A 21,384-nucleotide genomic window follows, 5' to 3' on the forward strand; every position below is an offset into this window, starting at 1 on the left:
TCAACCCGATACCGCTTCCACTGACCCTCTCGCAGCAAGCGACGTGCCAGGAATACGCTCCCAGCTTTTTTGAACAACTTTAGGATATTTTGAGAACGTTTTTTACACTGATTCTACACTGCTCATAAGTGTTTGCTGTAATATAAGGTGTATATAAGGTGGTTCAATAGAAGTGAGCCACTCTGATCAGAATGTAGACATAGGGAAGGGATGTCCCTGGTAGTCCGGTAGCTGAGACTTCACGCTCCCAATGCAGGGAGCCCAGGTTTAATCTCTGGTCAGGGAACTAGATCTCCCATAATGCAACTAAGACCCTGTGCAGCCAAATAAATAAAAACATTTCTTTTAAAGAAATAGGGAAAATGTTAGGAGGGTCCCCACTGGCGAGGGGGTAGGGTGTGCAGGATAAGTTAGAAAACCCACCCAGGCCCACACAGTCTAAACGAGGAAGTGTGTGTGCTTGGTCTCTCAGTCGTGTCCGACTCTCTGTGGCCCATGGACTGTAGCCCACCAGGCTCCCCTGTCCATGGAATTTCCCAGGGAAGAATACTGGAGTGGGTTGCCATTTCCTACGCCAGGGGATCTTCCCAATCCGGGGAACTTATGTTGTAGCTTACGTCTCCTGCATTGGCAGGTGGGTTCTTTACCACTAGCACCGCCTGGGAAACCCAAACAAGGAAGGGGCTGACCTGGGCGGACACAGACCCTCTCTCAGAGCTGGTTGGATCCTTTGTTTGAATTTATTGCATTGCTATCACTTTGTGGATATATTTTCACCTTCCCTCTTTTCAGATTATGCTTCCATTTTCATTGTCTCTGAGCAAGAAAAGGAAATAGTAACCGGAGTGTAAATAGTTAGACGGGAAGGCTTTTCTTAAGCACACAAACGTGCACACAGCCTGCCACCCCTGGCAGCATCCTCCCTGAGGCTCTGCTCTGTCTCCCACCATGAGGAGCTGCGCTGAGAGGACAGAGGACAAAGCCCTGTGTCCTGCTTCCACCTTTGAAACTTATCACCCCTGGAACCTTGGGGAAATGCTTACATCGTCACCCTCAATTTCCTTATTGTAAGTAAGTGATCTTGCCTCTTCCTTTCTCAACAGTATTTCAGGGATCTGCTGAAACATTATGCTGAAAGCCCCACAAACATGTAAGGGGTAGGGGGGCTGTGCTTTATTTAGTTTGTGGCATTGGGCTGCTGGTGTAGTGGCCTGCATACACCTGGAGTTCTGTAAACATTAGTGGCATTCTTTAAAGTTACACAAGCAATGCAATACCCTCTAGGATCGACAGAAAATAAGCTCCACAGAACAGAGCCATTGTTTCTTAAGCACCTACCACATGCCAACATCATTCTCAGAGCTGTAAAGAGAGGCCCCGACAAAACTCCATAGATATGCCTCACACTCACTTAGAAGAGAAAGCCGGCTGAGTGTAGGAAGTACTACAATATCTCCACCTGACACCAAGTAAGATGTCAACAAGTAGAGAAGGAGAGAGGCATAGCTGTAATAGTGACTACTTGGAAATACTTCAGTGTTTACAAAGGGTTTTGAGTTTTATTTTCTTGTAAGCTTCATCCCCTGGACCACTGTGAGGACTGGAGTGAAAATAAATGTGTCAAGTTGAGGGTTAGAATGACAAATTCTGCAGTTCTGATGAGGTTGGGGTGCAACCTTAAGGCCTCTGAGGACCAAGCAATGGGCTTTCACCTCTAATCTGTCATCAGTATGGAACATGGAAGATTTTTGAGAAATGGCATAATCAGATGCAGAGTCTTAAGACTAGAGAACAGTTAATATTTCTGAATTCAGATGAGAGATAAGGTCTGCATTAAGAAATGGTGGCAGTAATTGGAAATAAGTTGAGAGACAAGGATTTTCCTATGGACATTTTTTTCTGCCCTAATGATAAATGGTTTTTTTTTTAAAAAAAAAAAAACAAAAACAATTTATTTCTTTTTCACCTCTGATCTTAGAAAAGATGGTTTTAAAAAAAAGTAATAAAGCAACAAAGAATCATTTTTTCCCCCAGGTAAAGAAGAATTGATTCAATCAGTCATTGATATCCTGTTTTTTCAGTGGTATCCAGTTCTGAAAATTGCATTCTTATCCAGCCAGACCCTGAGAACAGGTTACAAGTCCCTCTTGCACAAGCCGGACTGTCCCACTGCAGGAAGGCTGATCTTCCCACTGCAGGAAAGCTGATCTTCCCTTTGCCATGGGGCTCCTCTGAAGAGGATTCTGCCCCAGTCATACGTCCCAGCCCCAGGAAGGAAACCAGAGAAAAAAAGTGTCCTACTCACCATCAGCAGCTTCTCCAATCTGACTTCTTTGCTTAATTTCTGGTTAGAATAATGACTGCTATGCAGAGAAAACATTCAGCCAGGGGCCTGGCAGGAGTCGTCTCTGGGTGCAGACCCCAAATGTCTTTCCTATCTGGCAAGTGATCCAAGGGGAAAGTCAGGCAGAAAGCTAGCAATGGTTCTCTTTCTTTCATTCTCTCATGTCACATTCTTGCTTTTGTTCTAATTCTGCATGAAGCTAAAGCAAGGGGGACAATGTCCCCAGCTCTGGACAGCTCCTCTTTGTAAATAGCCCACCAAGCTGAATCCTTATCTCTCTCAGATTAATAGTCAATGTTTTCTGAGCACCTACTAGATGCCAGACACAGTGCTGAGTTTTCCCTCACTCATCCGGCTTTTTCTCATTTCGTATTTTCACCAAACAGCCACATGAGAGGTATCACTATGTCTATTTCACTGTAGAAGAATGAGACCTTAGGGAGGTCAGATGACTTTTCCAAAGTCACATAACACTGGACGACAATAAGGACTTCGATTCACTTCCTCTGCTACCAAGTCCAGTTCTCTTTCCATATATCTTGCTGGGGGATGCAAAAGTTGCAAGAAGTGAAGAAAAGGTACTTTATAGTCTCTCCTTGTCAGTCAATTATTGAACTTCTTACTTGTACATAAGTTTGATGGACGAGCATTAATATTTCAGCCACATTGGCCAGGATACAGACTGATTGATCAGTACCTTCCGACAGAAGCATTCAAATACCAAAAGTGACCCAGCCAGAGATGTGGGAGGGATGGAAGTGGGGAGGGTGGTTCCCACGTACTCCCCTGGGGCCACCAGCTGCATGAATTTGTCACTATGGTTAACTTCTCAAAGCCCCTCTTAGCCCCTTGGAGTAAAACCAAGACATAACATTCCTCTCATCAACTCCACAGAAAAATTGTAAAGATGAAGTATCTGAGCCACAACTGGAATCCCAGACTCCCTCACTTCCTTTCCCTATCTTATGTAGGATGCTATTTTTGTAGGAATATTCATTTCAAGCCAGGAAACAGTAGATGTTAAACACATGTTTGCTGAATAAATAAAAAGAATTAAGAACTATTCTTAGACTCTGTGGAGGCGCTTGCATCAATTAGCTAAATGTATTTGTGGCCCCTGGGAATGTCTACAAATGAGACTGGAGCTCCTTCTGTGCCTCTGGCTGCAGGTTATGTGAGGAGGCCTGGATCCCTGTAGCTGATCCGTTTGGCCTCCGGAGTCCTTGCTGGCTCAGTCTTCTGTTTTATGGTCTTATCAAAACTCAAGTAGTCATTCTTGTCTTTCAAATAAGAGACTATTGGACTTCCCTGGCGGTCCAGTGGTTAAGACTCCACACTGTTACTGCAGGAGGCACAGGTTCTATCTTGGTTGGGGAACAAAGATCCCGTCTGCCATGCCACACGGCCAATAGCTAGACAGATAAATAAATAAATAAGAGGATATTTAGTACATCTAGCTAAGCAGAAATGTATCACTATAGGAATTCCATGGAAGTCAGCCAAGGTAGGGTCTTACCTGTACAGCCCTGGAGAATGCATGGGGGCCCTCAGAGCTTCCCCCTCTTTTCCTCCCTGCAGCTGGCACTGAGCTGGCATCTGGCACGAGGTGGCCCAGACAGGCAGCTCTGATGCAGTGGTCTGCTGGCCAGGTGTGCTGATGGCAAGGGGACCCATCTGCTTCATCTGAAGCCCTTGACTTCAGGCACTCTGACAGTGTCTTTCGTTGGATCAGCTTTGTAGTTTCTGCGTGTGGTTTAGTGTGGGCCCTGTCCATTTGCTCAAGGCCACTTACCTAAGGGCACTTTAAGCTTGCACTGTAAGTTCACCTCCAATTGCTGGCAATCTGAGAGGGGTGTCGGGGGAGTCAGCCATTAGCTGGACTTGAAGTAAGGAGGAAGGCGTGGGCATGAAAAGTCAGCAGGTGAGTATTGAACAAGGGAGGATTTAGAGTGCTGTGTGCATAATATCGTCTTTCGGCTAAAAGGGGGCATTTACATGGTGACAGTGGTGCACTCTTTAAAGACCAGGGTGAACGTGGCCTTGGCCTCCTAGGCACGAGAATAACTAATGTCAGACTTGCACGTGTGTGCCTGTAACACAGGCTGAGGGAGTAGGGTGAAATTCCAAGTCCAATTCCAAATCCAATTCAATTCTAATCCTAGCTGGTGTATAAACCCTTACAAAATGCATGGTTGGCATGTAAAGGCTCGTTTGATGAATCTGTAAGGGAGAGTCTAGAGATCATGGTACTTGCCAATGACATCAAGAACCTGTTTGTAATAAATACTGCCCAAGGAATCCAGGAACCATGACCAAGGTAAATGCCGAGGGAATCAAAGAAAAGTGGGATCAACCGGAATGGCCATCAAGGGGGCTTTGTTAAGTAAATGTCGTGCAATGAACTGTGAGCCTCAGGTTACTAAGTATCCTATCAGCTGATATCCAGTTCAGTGCTTGGCCCTAGGTCAGTGTTCAATACCATCTGTTGAATCAGGTAATCAAAATTCAACAATTTAAAAAGATGAAATACATCCGCATGGAAGAATATCCACAATATACTTTTAAGTGAAAACAATCCCATTTATGGTTAGCGTGTACAGAGTTCATATTGTTTAGTCTCTAAGTCGTGTCCAACTCTTTGGTGACCCCATGGACTGTAGCCCACCAGACTCCTCAGTCCATAACATTTTCCAGGCAACAATACTGGAGTGGGTTGCCATTTCCTTCTTCAGGGGATCTTCCTGACCCAGAGATCGAACCTGCATTTCCTGCATTGCCTGCAAATTCTTTACCACTGAGCCACCAGGGAAGCCCCACAGATTTCATATATATGCATTTAAATGTATAATATAATTTATATATATTTATAAAACTGTTATATATACATAAAACTGTTGGTAGTGGTTATTTTTTATGGAGTACTATTGGATCAGAGTAAGGGTGTTCACATTCTAGTTTTGATATCCCTTTATTACTTACATTTCTTGCAATAGTAATGTAGTACTTTAGCAGTCAGCAGAACTAAAAATATTTCCATTTTGGGAGATGAGGGAAAGGGTTGTTGTTGGATAATGTTCTACTCAGAGTCTATCAGAAATATATGTTTTATTGGCAGTAATGTGGGTTGTACTTTATTTTTTATGGAAAATAAAACTTGGGGGAAAAAAGCCCAAGGCCAGGCCCTGTCTAGTCTGAAATTCAGGTTCTGTAGAACCAGGGCCCAGATATTTCAGAGTCCGTGACCACTGCTCACCCTGGGAAGACTGGAGGGTTTTCGTGGGCTTTATCTCAGAGCCTGAGGAAGGCAGAAGGCAGAGTGAATTTGTTTCTAGAGAGCTTCCCGCTCACAGTCTCTTTGGAACCAGTTAAGTTCTCATCTCATGCCCGTCACCTCTCTGCGGGGGAAGCGAGTGCAGATGTGTGACCAGGTGTTACAGGTATGACTAGGCCATCAGGAGATGTGGGTCCAAACACCCCATTCTCATTGGGAAGAAGGCCTCCCTGCAGGCAGTGGCTTCGTGACAGATTTCAGGCAGTTCCAGCAAAGCCATTTTGTGATCCAGATGAGGGAATAGGAAGTACGTATTGCTTCCTCATATGAGCCCATCTCATCAAAGACTGGCAGGCAGAGCATTCTCTGGTCAAGGCAACTAAGCTATCGAGAGTGTTGGGTTTTTTGTTTTTAAGTTGCTAAGTCGCGTCCGACTCTCTGCGACCCCATGGACTGTAGCCCAGTAAGCTCCTCTGTCCATAGCATTTTCCAGGCAAGAGTACTGGAGTGGGTGTTACATAGCTTCAATTCTCCCTCTATAATATTTTAATTTTTTTTCTCTTTCTGCCCCACTGAGTTTCATTTCCTAATTTGCTCACTACATATAAATATGTCAGTTTATATATATGGTCTCCTTTCAAACTCCCACTGAGAGGCAAGTTCCACTGAAGAGAAATTTCTGAAGCATTGTGCTCTTCAGGTTTTTATTTAGTCATTTTTTTTTCTCCCAGTGAGAAGTAAGGACAACTGACCTTGAAATGAATTTGTTGGATTTTAGCCACCTGTAAAATTCAGTTGGCCAAAACAATGATGTCTTGGTCATGGTAAATGAATGCTTCCTCCCATTAACCTATAACTTTTATCATTTCCTTCCTTACATTTTAGGAGCCTTTTTTTAGTTATGTTTTCATAATTTAGACATTCCATTGGTTGGAAATTCAAAGCAACTCTTAGAGGACAAGGTTACATGTTCCAAAGAGGCAAACATTTTAATTAACCTGGCCCCTTTCGGAAACCACTGTGAGCTCTATGTTCCTTGCTGCAGCTAAATGTGACTTTAGTTGCTAATTTCTTGTAAATTCTGTTTTAGAAGAACTCAGTGCAGTTTGCATTGCAACTTCCTCTGAGGTTAACCAGACTGTCCAGGTTAAGTTATGGACTTTTTCCCTGGAAAATCTAACTCTGGGCGTTGAGAATTAACTCACCGAGTTTTGGAACCTTATGAGGAATGGCAGAAATGAAATGCTGCAGCTCTTTCCACTCCCCAGATACAAAATATATAGATGGGAGCATGTGCGTGTCGAAAGGTTGATCCTTCTCGCCATTTCCTTTCCCTGCGGTATCATTTTTAGGGGTTATTCCTTTTTTAGTTCTTTTTAGATGGAAAGTTAACTTCATAGTGTAGATTCCTGTGCGTGGTTCTTTGTTGGTGGTTTGGTGTCTTGTATATTTTTCCTTTGTCATCTGTGGTCAATATTAACCCCAGATTTATATTTTGGACACTGGATGACTGGATGTGTCCCAAAATAAGTTGGGAAATTTCACATTGCCCATCTCAGGTTAAACTACTGAATAACAGAATGCTGGTGTCTAATAGAATACTTGTGTGTTTCATTTAATTAAATGCAGTTGAGATTCAACAAAAATGAATATATATTATATATGTACCTTACAGTAGATAGGTACATAGAATGATCTTACAGGGTACATGAACTTGAAAGGGCTGAGGACCCAATTGCTATGTAAAAGTATTTTTCAAGGGACTTCCCTGGTGTCCAGTGATTAAGACTCTGGTCTTCCAGTGTAGGAGGGCACAGATTCAATCCCTGGTTGGTGAACTGAGATCCCACGTGAGATGGGGGAGATGAAATGAAGATGGCCATGATATGAAGTCAAGAAAGTATAAAAAGTAAAAAATTATATATATATATATATTACTTTATACACACATATCTATGTATTCTTCAAGGCTCTGAAGCAAAAGTCTTCAAGAGGTAAAAGCTGGAGCATGCAGGAGGTCAGAGTACCTGGGCAAGGGGGGCTGAAAGGAAGTCAGGGATGGCCAGGGTAGCTCAGAGCCTTTGAGCCACAGGAGGAAGTCTGGGTTGGTGTTCTCTGTGTGTTAGGAAGGCCACGTAAAGCTTTAAGCAGAGGAGGGACCTGGTCTGTTTTATGTTTTTAGAAACCCACTCTGGGGATCTGAGTGGAGAGCCAGGCAGGGAGAAGGAGGATAAAAGTGAAGAATGAGAATCCAGAGAGGAGGGTGTTACAGATGTTCAGGAAGGAGGCGATGGAGGTTCAAACTGAGGCATGACAGTAGAGATATGCAAGTGAATGGATCTGGGACAAATTTTAGAGACAGAGGGCAAGTTTGGACAGCTCCTGCTTATGGAACAAAAGTGAAGGGAATCACGGGTGAGTCCTTGGGGTTGGCTGTGAACAACTGGGCAGAAGATGACAACCTTCAGGGAGACAGGACAGGCTGGGGTGGAGGAGACAGCACAAGGTTCAGAGGAAACCGGGAGCCCAGCCCTCCTGTGCGGCTGCCTTGAGCACATTCATGTGCCCCCTTGAGCTGGCGCAAAGGACGAAACGGCGGAGAGTGTGGGCTCAGCCTCTGTGTCTCCCTACCCCCTCACTGCCCGTCCTCCTTCTCCCTTGCTGGTTCCTTCTCCTCTTTCTATTGGCAAAGATTCTAAATGGCAGGGTGACCAAGGGCTTGGTCCTTATCCCCTTTTCTTTTCCATCCTCATTCACTTCCAGTCTTTAGCTGTAAACACAATCTATGTGCTGCTGCTGCTGCTGCTGCTAAGTCGCTTCAGTTGTGTCCGACTCTGTGCGGCTCCACAGACGGCAGCCCACCAGGCTTCCCCGTCCCTGGGATTCTCCAGGCAAGAACACTGGAGTGGGTTGCCATTTCCTTCTCCAATGCATGAAAGTGAAAAGTGAAAGTGAAGTCGCTCAGTCCTGTCCGACTCTGAGCGACCCCATGGACTGCAGCCTACCGGTCTCCTCCGTCCATGGGATTTTCCAGGCAAGAGTACTGGAGTGGGGTGCCATCGCCTTCTCCGATCTATGTGCTGATAACTCCCAAATTTAAATCGCCTCCTGGACCACTTTCTCTTACTGTAGACACATCCAACTGCCTGCTCAATATCTCCAGTCAGCATATAATCAGCATCTGAGAATTAACATACGGACACAACAAAGTCCCCTACCTCACCCCAAAGCCCTGCTTCTCCTTTTCTTATTTCAGTAAATGTCAGCTTCCACCTTACCAGCGGTGCCAAATCCCACCAATTCTCACCTCCTCTGCTCCCCTGGCTTCACCCACCATCATCTCTTGCCTGGGTCATTGCAGTGGTCTTCCCACTGCTGCCCTTATCCTTCTTTAGCTTTCTGTCCACACAACAGCAAGGTCCTGTTAGAATATAAATCTCTCCTAGCACTTCTCTGCTAAGAATCCTGCAACGGCTGCATCTCAGAGTGCAAGCCAGAGCGCTCACGGTTCCCTCCTGGTCGCACAGCATCTGGTCCTCGTTGCTCTTCTGATCTCATATCCTTTGTTTCTTCCCACGCTTGTTGCAGCCCTGTCCTTGAGTGTGCTAAGCACGCTTCTGTGGAGACCTTCTCATCTGCTGTTTTCTCTGCCTGGAATAGTCTTCTCCCAGTCATCTCCATGGCTACCTCCCTACCTCCCTGGTCTTTTTCACACATCACTTTCTTAATGGGGCTTTTTATTTAAAGTGTTAACACCTACCCACCCACTCTGCTATTCTCCATGGTGCATCTCCTTCTCATATTTCACATATTTACTGTGTATCTCTTCCCAAGAGGCTGTAAGCTCCAGGAGGACAGGAGTTTCACCTGTATGTTCCCGGCTGAATCCCCAGGGCCCCAAGCCATGCCTCCCTCCTGATAGACACTTTGCCCATATTTGTGGAATGGGTGTGTTATCTCTTTCCTCTTGGGCTTCCCTGACAGCCTGTGTGCTAAACTGCTTCAGTCATGTCTGACTCTGCAACCCCACGGACTGTAGCCTGCCAGGCTTCTCTGTTCATGGGATTCTCCAGGCAAGAATAGTGGAGTGGGTTGCCATACACACTTGGGAAGATGCCAGGGGATCTTCCCAACCCGGGGATCGGACTCACATCTCTTATGTCTCCTGCATTGGCATGCAGGTTCTCTCAGACCATAAAGAATCTGCCTGCAGTACAGGAGACCCCGGTTCAATCCCTGGGTCAGGAAGATCTCCTGGAGAAGGGAATGGCTCCCTATTCCAGTATTCTTGCCTGGAGAATCCCAGGGACAGAGGAGTCTGGCAGACTATACAATCCATGGGGTCACAAAGAGATGGACATGACTGAGCAACTAACACTTCCCTGGTTTAACTACTGCTCTCTGGCATGTTATAAAGCTTTTGTCTTAATTTCTATATTTGCTTGTCTCTGAAGCTAGTCAGACACAATGGAAAAAAAAAAGACAGTTGACAGTCACATGCAAATTGAGCTTCCTGTCTGGCTTCCTCACTCACAAGCTGTGGGACTCAGGACAAGTCACTTTGCCTCTCTGAGTTTTCTTTCTTCCTTTTCTTCTTTCTCTCTCTTTCTTATAAAATAGTGAAATCTACCCTACCTATCCCTCAGAGTTGCTGTGAAGGCTCAGTAGAAGAATGTATGAGGTGCAATCAAGGATAGGATACAGCATATGTATAGCTGAGTTCCTTTGCTGTCCACTTGAAACAATCACAGCATTGTTAATCAGCTATACTACAATACAAAATGCAAAGTTTAATAATAAAATAAAAATGTTGTTCTCTTAACAGAGAAAAAAACCAAATTCTAGTTTCATACTACTTTACCTTTAATATTTAAATTCACTCATTAAAAAAAAAACAGGAGTAAGATGTAGTTTTCACTGACCAGAGCATCTGTCCCTGACTCAATGCTAGAGGTTTACATATATGACTGTCTCATTTAATTCTCACATAGAATCAGTGAGATATGAACTTGGACAACTGACCTCATTTCACAGATGAGAACACTGAAGTGCAGTAAGAATTGAAGTGAATTACCCAAGAGCTGGTCAACAATAGAGCCAGTCTTTGAACCCGAGCATTTTTATTCCATGCCCTGTTCTACTGGCACAAAATAAACATTTTAATGACTGAATGGAGCAATTAAAAGTATTTGATCTGAGGTGCAACTTCTGACTCCGGATGGTTTGTTTTCTTTAGACTGCTAATTAATGTAGCATTTCCCTTAAGGTCCCCTCCCTGATCCTTCAACTCCAGAAAAATTCCTGTCTTCCAAAAGAAAAAGGTATTGTCAGGCATTTTCTATCCTTCCCTCTCTCCCTCAAAGGAAGAAACGGTATCTTATGTCCCTGGAAATTTTTGTTGTACAGCCTAACCATGTCCAGATGGTTCCCTCAAGTTCGGACATCATACTTAGTAAAGTGTTTGCAGTTATCTACTGAAACAAATTCTGGCCTAAATTGCAAACACCCGCTTCCCAGATAACTTATTCCATGCTCTTCTGCCTTGTTTGTCTTATGGCCTTTCTGTGCTAATGAATTTGTAAATGTGGTTTAATTACTGTTTACGGGAAAAATAGCCGCACACAGATCAGTCTCAGTGGGAGCCTTAGCCAAAATGTTGAAGCAATTTGTTTCTAGTGCAAAAACAGCTAATAAATGAGACACACTTTTTAAACGTGGGGAAAGGAACTCAAGTTCTGTTTTGAAGAAACAGTGCTTTCTACATCCTGGGAAATAAATCATTCTTTAAGAGAGCAGATTTTAATATCAAAGTGGTGTTTTTTCCCAAGGCCGTGCACTCAGTGATTTGCACAGAACCAAAGGGTTCTCACAGTGATTTGATTGAACGCCACACCAAAGGGCTCTTCTCTAAAGCACTCCCCAAAAGGAAAACTCAACATTACGTGTAAATTCCATAAAATGTTTCGGAGCTCTATAAATCCATGTATTATGTATTACCTTGTGTTTCTGAATTCTTGCCTCTGGCAAGTTGCCAACTTAGCAACTAAATGCAGTTTTGAAATTCTAGTACAAACCAGTCTCTCCTACTTCACTTTTTATCTCAAGGGGGAAAAAAAAGACACAAGAGGGAAGTGAAAGTTATTGAAAGGTTCAGTTTATAAGTTCTGTTTGTGTTGTGCTTGGAGCTGTGGTTTACTTTTACTCTTACGTAAAAGGGTATTGGTCTGATTCTGTAGTTTAGTTTTGCTCTTATGTAAAATGGCATTGGTCTGATTCTCCGTAGAGTGTCACCTGTGAAAGTGAGCTCCTTCAGGCAGCTGTTGGTCGTGCTGATGCGAAGAGAATTGTTCCACCCTTCTCGGGGAGCAGAGACAGAGCAGGGCTGATTCTGCTCTGTGCAGAACTCAGGGAGCAAAATCAGTCAGCTTGGCAAGTCACAAGGATTGCTTGTCATTTCCTGAACTGTGCATATAATGAAGGAAGTTTGAGCAGTGTAAGATTCAAACCCTGCCTTCAAGGAATTTATAGTGGTGGCAACAGATAGGTACACAGGCAATTCAGTTTCAACAGATCCCAAGGGTGGGGGGAGGGGGAGTTCAGTGAACATGGTCAACAAGTAGAAGCCTCAGATAAGTTCTGGGCATGCATCGTACAGCATGGTACCTATAGTTAACAATTTGTTGTTGTTTTTCAGTCACCAAGTTGTGTCCAACTCTTTGCAACCCCATGGACTGCAGCATGACAAGCCTCCTTGTCCTTCACTATCTCCTGGAGTTAGCTCAAACTCATGTCCATTGAGTCAGTGATGCCATCCAACCATCTCATCCTCTATCGTCCCCTTCTCCTCCTGCCTTCAATCTTTTCCAGCATCAGAGTCTTTCCAATGAGTCAGTTCTTCGCATCAGGTGGCCAAAATATTGGAGCTTCAGCTTCAGCACCAGCATCATTAACAGTACTCTACTGTATATTTGAAAGATGCTAAGAGAGTAGATCTTAAAAGTTCTCAACAGAAGAAAAATTTCTGTAACCATGTGAGGGTATGGGTGTTAACCAGACTTACTGTGGTGAGCATTTCCCAGTATAAACGTATATTGGATCTTATGTCATATACCTTAAACTTATGCAATCCTCTATGTCAATTATGTCTCAATAAAACTAGTGGAGAAGTGAAGAAAAGAGATCCCAAGACCGAGTCTTAACTACCAAATAGCTTTACTGTCTCAAATAACGTTCTGAAAGCCAGGGCCTCATCTTTGAGGCAAAAAGACTCCTTTTCCAAGAAGATTATTCCATATTTCCCTGTTGTAATTATTTATCTGAGTCATTTCTTCATTCACCTAAGTTATATACGGTGGGCCCTAGGGAGATGGAGTAACCTCAACAAGACTCCATCTCAAGGGGCTCACCCTGAATTGGGAGGGAGGCAGACATAAACAAACACCACAAAGTGAAAATCTCAAAGAAATTGGGAATCATTATTAAAATGGGGATTAAAATCTTTTATATATTCTGTAAGTTTCCAATACAAGAAAAATGTAAAATACAAGTGTAGAGCCCCTTTGTTAGAAGGGACTTATCTTTACCATGCTTATATCATAAGACTTTGGATATGGGAACTAAGCTCACCTCCTCCAAGAAGGCCTCCCTGATAGCACCCAGATCCCCTTTTGGCTCGGGTGTCCTGTCCATGTACTTTCCCTGCGCCACGTCCATTCCCCTGGTACCACCTTTTGAAAGTTTATTGTGTTGTCCTCTCACCGCAACCACCCCCCCTTCCATATGTAGGCAACTGGGTGTCCCTTAAGGAGGAGGGGTCACATCTTACTTTTTGCATCCGCAGTGCCAGAAACATCCCTGATATATGGCATGTGGTTAATATTGACTGGCTCTGTGAATGGGAAGACAGGAATCACAGGGTTTTTTCTGTCTAATAAAAGTTGCCTTTATTCCCCACATTATATTAAGTTTTAAAATAAGTAACAAACGGTATATTTTCTTATTTCTTGAAATATAAACACATTAAAACATATATTAATAGCATTTTAGACAAGCGTGCATATGAAAAATCTACAAGGACACACACCAAATTGTTGGCAGTGTATAAGTGTTAAGATTTGAAATGATGCTGACTTTCCTGTATGTGTTGCTGTGTTGTTTGCTCTTTTACTATGGATGTGCTATTACCGTGATAAGAAAATATGAAATTTTTTGTATCTTAAAAAGAAAAATTTGGCCAGTTTCATAAGCCACAATCATAGGACATAACTTTATGAAACATCATCTTTACTATATAAACACAATGTTGACAGTGATTTGACTTTTTGGCTTTAAATAACTGACCAAGCTTGGTAGCATTTAATGGAATTAGATGAGTTTCTACTTCCCTTACTCATGTCTGTCTTTATAATATTCAGAAGATACCCAAGCACTTTATTTGCAAATACTCTAAAGCATGTGACATTATCTCTTTTGCTCTCTCTCTTTTTGATCCTTTCCTTTAATTCTCCCTACTAATACTTGGGTTGGGTATTAGAACCCCGGTCTTTCTAAAGGCAGGCTCAGCCTCTTGCAAATAGATAAGGCAGCACTCAGTAATCATTTCTCTGTGTGTATGTGTGTGTCTTTTTTTTTTTCATTATAAATCTCCTGTCTTTCATTTGGCTCTGTGTCAAAGAAGTATCAGTTTTCACTGATACTTCTACTCTGCATCTTCTGCCAGCCCCTCTTTCTACATTTTATTGGGCTGACCACAAGGTTGGAAAGCCCTAAACAATGTTATTGAAGTCACACTTTTTTCTTTCTCCCAAAGGAATAATCACAGATTATAAAATGTGCCTCTGAAGAACAGGTTTAGGAAACTCTCTATATTGTATTCTTTTCTGTCTGCAGCTGAATTCTTGCTGTCAAGATGGGAAAACAGAACAGCAAGCTGCGCCCGGAGGTCATGCAAGACTTGCTGGAAAGCACGGACTTCACGGAGCACGAGATCCAGGAATGGTACAAAGGCTTCTTGAGAGACTGCCCCAGCGGACACTTGTCAATGGAGGAGTTTAAGAAAATTTACGGGAACTTTTTCCCTTACGGGGATGCTTCCAAGTTTGCAGAGCACGTCTTCCGCACCTTTGATGCCAACGGAGATGGGACGATAGACTTTAGAGAATTCATCATAGCCCTGAGCGTAACGTCAAGGGGGAAGCTGGAGCAGAAGCTGAAATGGGCCTTCAGCATGTATGACCTAGACGGAAATGGCTACATCAGCAAGGCGGAGATGCTCGAGATTGTGCAGGTACGTAGCCCCTGCCCTTTACAAAGGGGAGAGTGCGAGTCACAGGAAGCACTGGAAAGCCCACAGTATAGCTTAGTGGAGAGATTGCAAGCTGGTGGCCTGCCTGCTTGCAATTTCGGCTAGCCAGGGTCTTTGAAAATATGGAACCCATATATGAAACAGGGAGATTACACATAGCAATGCAGACTGATTAGCATCTCTTGGGAACTCAGGAGCTCTGCTAACACTAGACCCACATTCTTGCCTGGAATAGGTCACCAGGGGCTTTGCGGTGACTCTCCCCTACCGAGGGACACGGACTCCTCAGGTGGTCATGATCACTGGGGCCACTCCATCCACTCATTGCAATGACCTGCTTGGATCCAGAGCCTAGAGTAATGTTTATGACCAAACTCTGACCTGGGTTCAAATCCTACCTCTTTCAGTCACTATGTCTGTGACTTTAACCAAGTTAGTTCACCTAAGTAAGCCTCAGTGTCCTTATCTGTAAAATGGAACCACAAAAGTACCCACTGCTGTGGGATTATTTTTAGATCGATTCTCCTTGTTCAGTGGTTAGCACAGTGCCAGTTATATACATATATATAACTAATTATCAGCAGCAGCATTAATTTCCAACTTTATTCGACTTTTTTTTTCTTGGTCACAAGGTACAGTTTGGGGGATCTTAGTTCCCTGACCAGGGATCAAACCTGAGCCCCTGCAGTGAAACTGCCAAGTCCTAACCTCTGGACTATCAGGGAATTCCCTAGACTCTTGAATAAAAGTAGAGATCTCTAGTCTAGTTTCTGTCTCATTAGAGATATGAACAGTGCAGAATCAAGGCCTCCATCACTTTACTAGGAAGTTCTCCATTTTATTTCCCCAAACCACTCACGCAGAGTGAATTTCCTAAAAGAACAGGAAAAGGGGCCCTAGTGTTGGCCACATTTTCCTGTGGGATTCCAGCAAGCTTTGCAGAGGAGGGAAGGCTGAAGGAGCTACAGTCATGGCAACGACAGCTTCGTCAGCAGAGGATGGGGCCCGGAGACCAACCTCAGGAGCCTGAAACACAGCGTTGGGGAGGGTCAGAAGAGCCTCGGCTGCAGTAAAACCACCTACGAGGGCGAGCAGCCCCAGGGAGAACGCACCGTCCTGGCAGGTGCATGGGACACGAGAAGGAAGTATCTGGCAGCAAATAGCAGGTGCGAGAAAGTGGTCATCTGGCTTCCTGGAGGGCTCATCTCGGAGGCTTCATCCCAGGACAGGCTGGGTTCAGAGATAGAGCTGCAGCCCCCGGGAGACCTAGTGGGTGCTGGAACAGTGGCGGAGGGTGTAATACAAAGAGACAGGAGACAGAAAGAACTAAGCTACGTTACGGTAAGGAGGGGATGAGGCTGGAGGTGTGTGACACCTGCTTTTAAGGATCCATGGAAAACAGGGTTACAGGAACTGAGGACGGAGCCTGGGTGAGAGCAACATGACTCGCCTGCTGTTGAGCCTGTGGCTGAGGCCTGGGGTCTGCTCCTGGGAGTGGGACTGAGACCCCCGGGCAGTCAGAGTGACAGCTGCACACGTCACAGGAAATCAGACGAGCTCTCCCAGATCCTCCAGCCCCCTCTCCTTTCTGCCTGGGCCACCAGTGGCTTTCCCTCGCCCCCAAACAGTAACTGTCTGGACAAGTTGTGTTGAATGAATCCCCCACAGACAAGAATCTTAAAACAAAAAATAAAGGATTTCTCTCTTTCCCCAAGGATAAATATATGAAAAATATAATGTCTACTATAAAAATATAGGGCTTCCCTGGTGGTAGAGTCTGCCTGCAGTGCAGGAGATCTGCGTTTGATCCCTGGCTTGGGAAGATCCCCTGGAAAGGGGAATGGCTACCCACTCCAGTATTCTTGCCTGGAGAATTCCATGCACAGAGAAGCCTGCTGGCTATATACAGTCCATGGGGACACAAAGAGTCGGACATGACTGAGCAACCAACACACACACACGCACATAAAAATATAGGGAATATAGAAGAAAAGAAAAGAAAAAGAAAAATTCTCCACAATCCCCCTTCACCTACAAAGGGAATCATTGCTAATAATTTTCTAATATATCTTCCTGGTCCTATTTCCATATATTTAAAAATATCTAATTGATTTATAGTGCATGTGAAATTCTGTACCTTGCCATTTTTCACTTAACGTAATTAAAACATAAGCATTCTCATACTACTGAAACTTTCAATACAAACATTTTAATGGCTGCAGTCATACACATAGCATAATGTACCTAATTTTCCCTTATTGGATATTTAAGTTGTATCCAGTCTTTGTTATATATAACACTATAGCTTTAAAAATGAAATAACAAATACGTGATTCTTATGCATGAAGCTTTTTCTATATTTAGGATTATTTCCTAAGAATGGATTCCCAGAAGTGCAATTACTGGGCCAAAGGGAATGAGCATTTCTTTCTAAGACTCTTGAGACAGTCTGCCAAATTGTTTTTCCAAATGTACCTCTGAAGTGAATGAAGGGTGCCCTCTATCTTTGCACCTCTCCAATTGTTATGAACCTTTGCTACTTAAACAAAACTTCAAATTTAAAACGTGGTTTTTAATTTGAATTTGGGCTTCCCAGTTGACTCAGTGTTAAAGAAGCTGAGTGCCAGTACAGGAGAAGCAGGTTCGATCCCTGGGTCTAGAAGATCCCCTGGTAAAGGAAATGGCTATCCATTGCAATATTCTTGCCTGGAAAATTCCATGAACAGAAGAGCCCCATGGACTGCTATCCATGGAGTCACAGAGTCAGACACGACTGATTGAGTGTGCAATTTTAATTAGCTTTCTTTTGTCTCTCTTTTTTACCTGGGAATGTGGTGCTCTGCCCTCGTTCCCTGCCTCCCTGCAGTGAATGGGATGGGTACCTTCTTTTTGGAGAGAATTGCTTCCTGATTGAGATCTAAGAAAAAAAAATTTTTCCCCATCAACCATTATGTTTTCACCTGTTTAACACTTTTTGCACAGTTCTCCTGGCTGCAATGGTGTGGTGGCCAGTACTGAAGATGTAGATCCCCAGCCAGGGAGGACGGTCCCCATTACATGGGTTTATAGGAATCAAGAATTATTCACAAACTCCTTTCACACCTGTGGTAAAACACCTACTAAGTAGCTAGCACCAGGAAAAAATATAAGGAGGAAAACAGACACTCTCCCTGTGGTATTGAATCCATTTTGCAAGGGAGAGTGGAACGTTGCAGAGAAGGTGCAAAAGGTGTGGGTAGACGCTTGCTGAGCCCTTGCTGACTCTGTGTTCAGAAAGTGATCACAAAAGTGAAGGGGCATTCCCCCTAACAAGGTACTTTCTCTACTATAAAGCAGCTCCGTCCACTCACAGGCCCACAGTCAGTTTGCAGGTCATAATAGGAAGGACACAGATTCCTTAATGAAGCTTTCATACTCAGGGTTCTTAAGCAGCCTGCAAATGGAAGGTTCAAATTTTCTGAATTGTTTTCCATAGTAACACACCCTGATGATTAATATTCATGACCATGGAGAGGAAACCTTGCAGCACCCTGAGGCACCTTCCAAATTGTCAGTGAGATTAAATTAAATTTAGAACCATTTTCCTATTAAGGGCTATTTTATCCCATTCTGCTGCATTGCAAACTGATAATTCATGTATTCTATCTTATTCTTATGCTAATCCCCTAGTTTTCATTGTTTCTGGATGAACTGGAATTTGCTGTAGGATATTACTAAACTCCCCACTCTCCTTTCCTTTCTCCACCCCCTCTTCTGTGAAAGTCTACACTCCAGGCCTGTCACTGTCCCAAGAAGCCCTGTGGGGATTCTCATTATTTGGTTCTAGCTGGTCTGCACCATTTAGGACAATGCATGTTTGCAGACCCTGCAGTTGCTTAGGTATCCTTTCAGTTCAGTCGCTCAGTTCATGTTCAACTCTTTGCGACCCCATGGACTGCAGCACGCCAGGCTTCCCTGTCCATCACCAACTCCCGGAGCTTACTTAAACTCATGTCCATCGCATCAATGATGCCATCCAACCATCTCGTCTTCTGTCGTCCCCTTCTCCTTCCACCTTCAGTCTTTCCCAGCATCAGGGTCTTTTCTAATGAGTCAGCTCTTCACATCAGGTGGCCGAAGTATTGGAGTTTCAGCTTCAGCATCAGTCCTTCCAATGAACATTCAGGACTGGTTTCCTTTAGGATCTTCTTGCAGTTCAAGGGACTCTCAAGAGTCTTCTCCAACACCACAGTTCAAAAGCATCAATTCTTCAGCGCTCAGCCTTCTTTATAGTCCAACTCTCACATCCATACATGACCACTGGAAAAACCATAGCTTTGACTAGACAGACCTTTGTTGGTAAAGTAATGTCTCTGCTTTTTACTATGCTGTCTAGGTTGGTCATAGCTTTTCTTCCAAGGAGCAAGCATCTTTTAATTTCATGGCTCCGGTCACCATCTGCAGTGATTTTGGAGCCCCCCAAAATAAAGTCTGTCAATGTTTCCATTGTTTCCCCATCTATTTTCTATGAAATGATGGGACCAGATGCCATGATCTTTGTTTTCATCAAGAGGCTCTTTAGTTCTTCTTTGCTTTCTGCCATAAGGATGGTGTCATCTGTGTATCTGAGGTTATTGATATTTATCCCGGCAATCTTGATTCCAGCTTGTGCTTCATCCAGCCCAGTGTTTCTCATGATGTACTCTGCATAAGTTAAATAAGCAGGATGACAATATACAGCCTTGACATACTCCTTTCCCTATTTGGAACCAGTCTGTTGTTCCATGTCCAGTTCTAACTGTTTCTTCTTGACCTGCATACAGATTTCTCAGTAGGCAGGTCAGGTGGTCTGGTATTCCCAACTCTTTCAGAATTTTCCACAGTTTGTTGTGATCCACACAGTCAAAGGCTTTGGCATAGTCAATAAAGCAAAAGTGGATGTTTTTCTGGAATTCTCTTGCTTTTTCAATGATCCAGCAGATGTTGGCAATTTGATCTCTGGTTCCTCTGCCTTTTCTAAATCCAGCTTGAACATCTGGAAGTTCACATTTCACATATTGTAGGTATCCTTTAGGGGTCTGGGAAAATACCTATTTGAAAGTGATGAGATGGAGGCAAGCTGTGGGCTAGCAGAATCATACAGAAATTAAGGCTGTATTTGTTCAAGTAAGTGAAACTGCAGCTCAGCTACAAGTGTCAGTCCATAAATTCCTGGCTGAACTTTTGTCCCTCCAAGACTCAGAAATTCAAGCCATTTAAGGGAAGCCCCAGTGGCTCAGTGGTAAAGAATCTGCCTGTCAATGCAGGAGACATGGGTTCCACCCCTGGGTCAGAAAGATCCCCTGGAGAAGGAAATGGCAACCTACTCCAGTATTCTTGCCTGGGAAATCCCATGGACAAAGGAACCTGGTGTGCTGCAGTCCATGGGGGCTCAAAGAGTTGGACATGACTTAGCAGCTAAATAGCAGCAATGTAAAATGCAAATTCATGATGTTCACCTTCAAATACTAATAATTGGTCAGGGTGAAGATTGGGGTCCAAACAAGTTTATAATAGGCTTGTCAATGAATGAGGGTAGTTGTTTTTCAGTCACCAAGTCATGTTCAGTTCTTTGAGACCCTATGGACTGCAGCACACCAGGCTTCCCTGTCCCTCACTATCTCCTGGAGTTTGCCCAAGTTCATGTCCATTGAATCGGTGATGCCATCCAACCATCTCATCCTCTGCTGCACTTTCTCCTTCTGCCTTCAGTCTTTCCCACCATCAGGGTCTTTTCCAATGACCTGTTCTTTTACATCAGGTAACCAAAGTATTGGAGCTTCAGCATCAGTCCTTCCAGTGATCATTCAGGGTAAATTTCCTTTAAGATTGACTGGTTTGATTTCCTTGCTGTCCAAGGGAATGGAGATTGGGACCCCATAAATTTTCTAGTTTTTCTTCCCTAATGTTGTTCTCCATGGTTTAACTTTGGTATCCACTGAGAATTGTTGGTGCTAACAGATTGGAATCCCCTAGTTTCTCCTGGCATTGGTAGGAAGGATTTTGTGGTGGACTTTGTAACACTGAAATACACCGTGTTAGTCTCCTCTTTTTGCTATAATGAAGGGCCATATATGTAGTGGCTTATAACAGCACAGAGTTATTATCTTATGGTTCTGGAGGTCAGAGATCTGAAATCAGTTTCACTGGGCTAAACTCAAGGGGTAGGACAACTTGCATTCTGTCTGGAGGTTTTGGGAGAAAGTCTGTTCCCTTGCCTTTCCTATTTTCTGAAACATTCCTTAACTTGAAGCCTTTTATCAGATTAGATCAGATCAGATCAGTCGCTCAGTCATGTCCCACTCTTTGCGACCCCATGAATCACAGCACGCCAGGCCTCCCTGTCCATCACCAACTCCAGGAGTTCACTCAGACTCACATCCATTGAGTCAGTGATGCCATCCGGCCATCTCATCCTCTGTCGTCCCCTTCTCCTCCTGCCCCCAA

The 21,384-nt window shown here is 43.8% G+C and overlaps 1 protein-coding gene across 6 annotated transcripts in view; it reads left to right on the forward strand.

Moving 5' to 3' along the window:
* Positions 1 to 21,384, forward strand: part of NCALD (neurocalcin delta) — a 460,437-nt gene that overhangs the window by 423,487 nt on the left and 15,566 nt on the right. For all 6 annotated transcript variants that reach the window (XM_010863502.1, XM_010863506.1, XM_010863503.1 and 3 more), the window contains one exon: positions 14,505 to 14,901. In XM_010863502.1, the coding sequence (XP_010861804.1) occupies positions 14,524 to 14,901 (378 nt within the window). In that variant the 5' untranslated portion in view covers positions 14,505 to 14,523. The remainder of the gene's footprint in view (positions 1 to 14,504; positions 14,902 to 21,384) is intronic.

This window comes from Bison bison, unplaced genomic scaffold (genome assembly GCF_000754665.1).
Source record: "Bison bison bison isolate TAMUID 2011002044 unplaced genomic scaffold, Bison_UMD1.0 scf7180017864491, whole genome shotgun sequence".
Lineage (NCBI taxonomy): Eukaryota > Metazoa > Chordata > Mammalia > Artiodactyla > Bovidae > Bison > Bison bison.